General features: G+C 35.7%; 1 protein-coding gene across 1 annotated transcript; it reads right to left on the bottom strand.

Annotated features, from left to right (window-relative positions):
• Nucleotides 1–1,429: 1,429 nt before the first annotated feature.
• Nucleotides 1,430–2,389, bottom strand: OR2T6 (olfactory receptor family 2 subfamily T member 6). Its single transcript, XM_020911868.2, has one exon. It carries the CDS (start codon nucleotides 2,387–2,389, stop codon nucleotides 1,430–1,432), a length of 960 nt encoding a protein of 319 aa, XP_020767527.2.
• Nucleotides 2,390–8,032: the final 5,643 nt, after the last annotated feature.

The raw sequence follows: 8,032 nt of genomic DNA, 5'->3' as shown, positions 1-8,032 counted from the left end.
TCCACCACTTATTTGGAATAAAAATATTCATACCACTATAATATCTAGAGCAGGATTCCAGAAATTTAAAAATTCTGATGGATTGGAGAAAAAACTGAAAAGTGATTATAGAATTTACAAACTCATAAAGCACTCTTTTCTCTCCTATCTATTACTATGCCTTCTGATATAATGATTATTTACCATATAATATATATAACATTATAGAATCCTTGCCCAAAAGAATATTAGTCTCTATTTCTGCAAAAACATGTGATTCATTTTTTTTCCAGCCCCAAATTTAGATAAAGGAGGAATGTTTTCAGTTGTTACTTAAAGAAAAGGTATTTAACTTTTCTAAATCCTGGTGTGAGTTTATGTACGTATTTCCTTTGAAGTTTTATGATGCTATAGCTTCTTTTAAATGTCTGCACCTCTAACCTTTTCATAAACTCTGTCTATGACTCATTTAAATAATGTAATCAAAATTGCCATTCTTATGAGGTGCCTGAGAGTGGATAGAAATGGTAATAGTAATCAGACATTTTGGGGCCCTTATATACATAAATTGCACTCATAGAATTGATATAAGGGAAGAATTAGAATGGGTGGCCACAAGGAAGAAATACTGTTGTTTATGAAACCAAGCAGGACTCTGTGGGGACTTCCTTGGTACAAACGCCCCTCTATGTGCCTTTTTTCATTTGTAGAAAAAGACTCTAGTCTTCTAGGCTTTCCCTGAATTTCAAAGAGCAGACTCAGTTACTAATTAGAGAAGTGAGGGAATTCAGAAACAAATGAAAGACAGACAAGAAAGAAAATTAAAGACAGTGTAAACACTAGTTCAACAACAAAACGAACTCACAGAACCACCAGTTCTTTCTCAAGTATTTATAAAGACCCCTGCCAAGGTAAAGAATGGCAATTACATGCTAACATTAAGTGCTTGTGTCCTAGACTGGTTGTAACCAGAGGGCTGGTGATCAAGATTCCTGAAACATCACCCCATTACCTCACGATGGTGAGGTAACAAATCAGAAGAATGTCCATGAGCTAATCAGGTACCCTGTAATCATCAACCCTAATGTTGCCTTTAAAAACCCTTGCCTACAAACCATCAGGAAGTTGTTTTTCTTTTTTTTTGAGCACTAGCTGTCCACTCTTCTTACTTGATGCCCTTCAGTAAATGCTGTACTTTCCTTCACCACAACCTGGTGTCAGTAGATTGGCTTGTTGCACAGTGGGCAAGTAGATGTGAGTTAGTTTGGTAACATTTATAACACTCTGGCATTATTCATGCATGGATGTTTCAGCAGTTTCACCTTTTTGATAAAAGTATGGCTGATGTACTTTTTGACATAACTGAGATTGGTGGTTGCTGCAAGCATTATCTATATTATCCGTGGCAAAACCGCATACACTCCTGAGCAGACATGGAGGATTTAGACTGTCAGAATTCTTCCCTTGTCACACCATGGGTCCCTCGACATCTTGCAAAAACCCTCTTAAAGGCCTCAGCCACATCCCTGTTTCTCAAACTGTAAATGAGAGGGTTTAACAAGGGGGTGATGATAGTGTAAAAGACAGAAAAGACCTTGTCTTTAGTTGGAGTGTGGTATGATTGGGGAAGCATATATGTGTACAGGGCAGCCCCATAGAATAAGATCACCACCATCATGTGTGAGGAGCAGGTGGCAAAAGCCTTCTTCTTCCCTTCTGCTGACTTCATCTGGTGCACTGTGATGAGCACTCCAGTGTAGGAAGCAATCACTACAGAGAAGGGGATCAGCAGCATCATGACACAGCAAATATACATCACCATTTCATAGGCAGCTTTGTCACCACAGGCCAGCCTCAGCATGGTGGGTGCCTCGCAGAAGAAGTGATTGATCTTGTGTGAAGCACAGAATGGTAGACTCATGGTGATAGGGGTGAGGAGGAAGCTATCCAAAGCACCACCAAACCAAGAGCTGGCCAAGATCATCCAACAGACCCGATGGCTCATGAGGACAGGATAGCGGAGAGGGTTGCAGATGGCCACATAGCGGTCATATGCCATGAGTCCCAGCAGGAAAAATTCGGCCCCTACAAAGCCCATATAGAGAAAGTACTGGGCTGTACAGGCAATAAAGGATATGGTCCCCTCACCCTCAAGGTAATCGGCCAGCATCTTGGGCACAATGGTGGAGATGTACATAATGTCGATGAAGGAGAGGTGGCTGAGCAGGAAGTACATGGGAGTATGGAGGTGAGGGTCTATGTAGATCAGAAAGATCATGACCCCATTAGCTATCATGGCCATGAAGAAGATGGCACAAATGACGCTGAAAAGAAAGCCAGAGGCTTTGTTGTTAGTGAAGAGCCCTGTAAGGGTGAAGTCACTGGAAAAGGTCTTATTATTTCCATTCATGGTTTTGAGTTGGACCTGGAGGCATAAGAAGAGAAACATGGGGTTGATGAAAATTGCAGTAGATAAGATGAACCATTAAAGATGCCTATGTAAGTATGATTAAATTAAAATTATTTATACACTAATGTCAATTGTTTTATGTGGGGCAGATTCAGGGTTTCTTCTGTCTTGGAAATTTCTTCTTGTTGAAGAGCAATTCTAATGTTAGGTCCCATGGCATGAAGACAAATGATCATTTGGAAATTAATTCTAGACTTAAGGGAGTTTGTTATTTTAGAATATGGGCTATAGATAAGATCTCCTGGAGTTGGCTCCACTTGTTTGAAATATGGATACAACTGAAAAATGATTGAGTCAATTGATTCAGTTCAAATAAACATACAGTTCAGTAAGAGGTTTCATTTATATGAGAATTTTTGTGACAACTTTAAAGCCAATCAGTGTCATCAAAAAAAGCCATTAAGTTGTAGCTATGATTAGATGTTGAAGTATTGAGTTGGATCACAGCATTGTTCATGTGACCATTGAATGATAGTCTTTTGCTTTTCCATTCATTTGTTGATTCCTCAGCCATTCATACACCAACCTTTATTCATGGAGAATAACTTTTGCAGTGTTCTAAGCTCTAGGGAAATTGTTGTAAACAAAAGAGGAATGTCTCGTATGACTTATGGCTCTAATTGTGACAGAAAGAGAGTAAACCAAAGGAAAATGATGGTGCTAGATAATGAGAAATGCTTCATTAACATGGATAAAATAGGATAACAAATGAGAGACGTGAAGATTTGAGGGAAAGTTGTTCCTGCAGAATAAATAGCAAATTTAAGAGTCCTAAAGCAGAAAGGAGTTTGTTATGTTCAGGACAGTTCATGCAGAGCATTGCATCATGCGAGTCAGGCAGTAAGGTGTTTGAAGTAAGATGCTTAAGATGTTTGGACCAAGGTAAAGAGGTCCAAAGCTTTTTCTAAATATCTGTAGAACTGAGGTGCAGTTTCCATCTGTAATCATTTGTATAACATTTAAACATATGTTCATTCTGATTATTTTTGTTTGTTTCCCTTTTGTGCAGTTGAGCCTGTTATTTTTTTCCCCCTTGATTCTGCAATTTTGTGGACCTTGAAGGCTTTACTAGAGGAGAATCTCCATCCAAGTTAGTTTGGGGCAGTCCAGGTTATGTCTTCTGTGTCTGGGTCTCCTCTAGTTGAGCATGTGTCCTGACTCCTTTCACTATCAAGAGCATTCTGATTTGGTCAGTCATACTCCTTAGCGATGATACCTGAAAGAAGTGTCTGAAGAACCATGCAGAGTAGAGGACAAGTAGAGGAAATCCCAAGCAAAAGGAAATCCACACTCTGGGTGGTACATTTACTTTCTGTATATATAATGAAAAGAAGAAAATTCTTTAAAAAAATTCCTCATTAGCTTTACCGTTCTTTAAACATCAAATATAATTTTTGAAATATTTGGAATAATATTAAGCCCTGTGCAATGTTATACTACAAAAAAGGGCAAATGATGTGATCATAAATGGACAGGTTTAGCAGTCAGTTTCCTCACCTAGGAATGATATTTTGGAGTAAGAGGTCTCTATGATTCCTTAATCTATGATTAAAGGTGATCCTTTCTTAAGCATACAAGGTGTTTTCCTCTGTATCTTAATCTGCTCTGTAGTGAAAGAAACAAGACAGTTTTCAAGGACTACATCACTTAGTACAATCAGTTTCTTAGTTTGGTAACTAGAATGTGTTATGTGCTTAATAAAAGCTATTGTCAATACTATTAGATACATACATACTGTCAATAATATATAAATCCAAAAGGAAGATATTCTGAAATATGTTAATAGAAATATATACTAATATATATCTCAATATTATATAGATGACAGAAAGTTGCAAAATAAGAATAGAAAAGAAACTACAAGCTATTACTTATAGTGAACACTGAATTCACCTTAAATAAACATGTTTAAAAAGAATGTAAATATGATTGAAAACTTTAATAGAATTCAAAATAATGTTTAACATCAAAGTAATATTACAAAGTCTGAAAGTATTATGCAAAAAATATATACAAAACATACTTAATTTACATAGAATAAAATTATGAAGTACCCAAAAGTAGCTTGCATTCATTCATTCATTCAAATACTTATTGTGAACTACTGATCTAAGAGCTGATGATACATCAGCAGTGCTCCCTCTCCTTTGGAACATATATTCAAGTTGAAGGAGCCATTGATAAATAAATAAATATAAAATTATCAAGAGTCCTGCACTTTCTCCCTCAGTAAATGAGCCAGAGATGATAGATTTTCACTCATGATTGGCACAAAAAAGAACTATAAGGATAAGAACATTTCTGAAAAGCACTAACAGAATCAGTACTGGTATTAAAACAAAGGAATATGTGTGTGTTCTAAAACACTGAAAATTATGAAATAAAAACACATAATATAAAAGTGCAGGAAGTAAAGGCATATACCACTATGGGATAGAAAACAGTTATTTTAATAACAACATCATGGAGGATAAACCCTTTTAAAAAGGAGTTTCACTTTTTAAGAAAACAAATCAGAAAAAGTTAAAACAAAATAATGATAGACAATAGATGCAAAAAAGAAGTGACAAGTATATAGAGACATCGTACTTAATGAAATAAATCAGACAGATAAAGATGGAAATCACATGATACTGCTTATATGTGGAACCTATATAAAGGGAATAAATGAATTTATCTATGAAACAAAAATAGAGTTATAGATATAGAAAACTTATGGCTGTCAGGGGGTAAGTAGCAGGGATAAACTTGGAGATTTGGATTGACATATATTCACTACTATATATAAATAGACAACTATTAAGAACATACTGAAGAGCACAGGGAACTCTATTCAACACTCTGCAATAGTCTATGTGGGGAAAAAAATCTGGAAAAAAAAAGTGGATACATGTATTTGTATAATTGATTCATCTGAAACTAACATGTTGCTGATCTTGTAAATCAACTATACACCAATAAAATTTTTAAAAAGACAGAGTGACTTAGATGGAGAATATACTAAAGACAAGTTTAGTAACTACAATTGGCCATCACGTGGTTAATTATTCTTAAGTAAAAATAAAAGGACAAAACCTCTAAAAAGAATGTAATTTATATCAATATTATAAATGGAAAAAAGATAATTCTTCCATTCATTTTAAATAGAGGTGCTTATCAGAATGTAAGCTATTTTACATACACTGCATAAACAAAAAGTCCTACTGTATAGTACAGGGAACTATATTCAATATCCTATGATAAAACATAATGGAAAAGAATATTGACCAAAGAATGTAACTGAATCATCTTGATGCATAGCAGAAATTAAAACAACTCTGTAAATCAACTATATTTCAACAGAAAAAGAGGAAAGAAAAATTAGGTGCTTTGTATGCTCAATATGCTCAATTGGTTTTCAAGGGACTATGTCAAGGTAAAGTATGTTAGAACTTTGAAATAATAACAGGTTTATATATAATTTAAAATATTTGAACATATGGCTCAAAAACTATTCAGGGCAAAAAGTTCAAAGCTCAAAGCTGTACTTAAATGAAACATAATACACATGGAAGCCTTTAGGACATAGCCAAAGAGACAATATTTTATAGTACTTAATGCATATTTTATAAAAAATATATGGGGTAAACAAAGCTTTAACCCAATTAGTTAGAAATAAATCCACAAAATAAATTTAAATAAGAGGAGAGAATTTAAAACTTCAAAGTAGGTATTAATGGCTTCTAAAATATGTACACTGATTATATAAAGAACTGATTCTTTGAAATTGAAACAAAATAAACCAACTTTTGGCTATACTAATGAGAGTTGAAAGGAAAAAGCACAAAATTTTATTAAGAATAAGAAAAATAATCTAACCACACATATGAGAAAAGTGAAATGTAATTGAAGAAAGTAGGGAAAACCACTAGACCATTCAGGTACTACCTAAATCAAATTCTTTATGATTATACAGTGGAAGTGAGAAATAGATTTAAGGGACTAGATATGATAGACAAAGTGCCTGATGAACTATGGACAGAGGTTCATGACATTGTACAGGAGACAGGGACCAAGACCATCTCCAAGAAAAAGAAATCCAAAAAAGCAAAATGGCTGTCTGAGGAGGCCTTACAAATAGCTGTGAAAAGAAGAGAAGTGAAAAGCAAAGGAGAAAAGGAAAGATACACCCATTTGAATGAAGAGTTCCACAGAATAGTAAGGAGAGATAAGAAAGCCTTCCTCAGTAATCAATGCAAACAAATAGAGGAAAACAATAGAATGGGAAAGACTAAAGATCTCTCAAGAAAATTAGAGATACCAAGGGACTATTTCATGCAAAGATGGGCTCAATAAAGGACAGAAATGGTATGGACCTAAGAGAATCAGGAGATATTAAGAAGAGATGGCAAGAATACACAGAAGAACTATACAGCAAAGATCTTCAAGACCCAGATAATCACAATGGCATGATCACTCACCTAGAGCAAGACATCCTGGAATGTGAAGTCAAGTGGGCCTTAGGAAGCATCACTATGAACAAAGCGAGTGGAGGTGATGGAATTCCAGTTGAGCTATTTCAAATCCTGAAAGATGATGCTGTGAAAGTGCTGCATGAAATATGCCAGCAAATTTGGAAAACTCAGCAGTGGCCACGGGACTGGAAAAGATCAGTTTTCATTTCAATCCCAAAGAAAGGCAATGCCAAAGAATGCTCAAACTACCACACAATTGCACTTATCTCACACACTAGTAAAATAATTCTAGTAAAAAAATTCTCTGAGCCAGGCTTCAGCAATACATGAACCATGAACTTCCAGATGTTCAAACTGGTTTTAGAAAAGGCAGAGGAACCAGAGATCAAATTGGCAACATCTGATGGATCATCAAAAAAGCAAGATAGTTCCAGAAAAACATCTATGTCTGCTTCCTTGACTACACCAAAGCCTTTGACTGTGTGGATCACAATAAACTGTGGAAAATTCTGAGAGATGGAAGTACCAGACCACCTGACCTACCTCTTGAGAAACCTGTACACAGGTCAGGAAGCAACAGTTAGAACTGGACATGAAGCAACAGACTGGTTCCAAATAGGAAAAGGAGTATGTCAAGGCTGTATATTGTCACCCTGCTTATTTAACTTCTATGCAGAGTACATCATAAGAAACACTGGGCTGGAGGAAGCACAAGCTGGAATCAAGATTGCTGGGAGAAATATCAATAACCTCAGATATGCAGATGACACCACTCTTATGGCAGAAGGTGAAGAAGAACTAAGGAGCCTCTTGATGAAAGTGAAAGAGGAGAGTGAAAAAGTTGGCTTAAAGCTCAACATTCAGAAAACTAAGATTATGGCATCTGGTCCCATCACTTCATGGCAAATAGATGGGGAAACAGAGGAAACAGTGGCCTTTATTTTCTGAGTTCCAAAATCACTGCATATGGTGATTGCAGCCATGAAATTAAAAGACACATACTCCTTGGTAGGAAAGTTATGAGCAACCTAGACAGCATATTAGAAAGCAGAGATATCACTTTGCCAACAAAGGTCCATCTAGTCAAGGCTATTTTTCCAGTAATATTGTATGGATGTGAGATTTTGAC

This window comes from Odocoileus virginianus, chromosome 3, assembly GCF_023699985.2.
Source record: "Odocoileus virginianus isolate 20LAN1187 ecotype Illinois chromosome 3, Ovbor_1.2, whole genome shotgun sequence".
NCBI lineage: Eukaryota > Metazoa > Chordata > Mammalia > Artiodactyla > Cervidae > Odocoileus > Odocoileus virginianus.
This window is presented reverse-complemented; position numbering and strand designations above follow the sequence as displayed.

Coding starts and splice junctions, on each gene's coding strand:
- OR2T6 (XM_020911868.2), bottom strand. CDS start 2,389: ATGAATGGAAATAATAAGACCTTTTCCAGTGACTTCACCCTTACAGGG.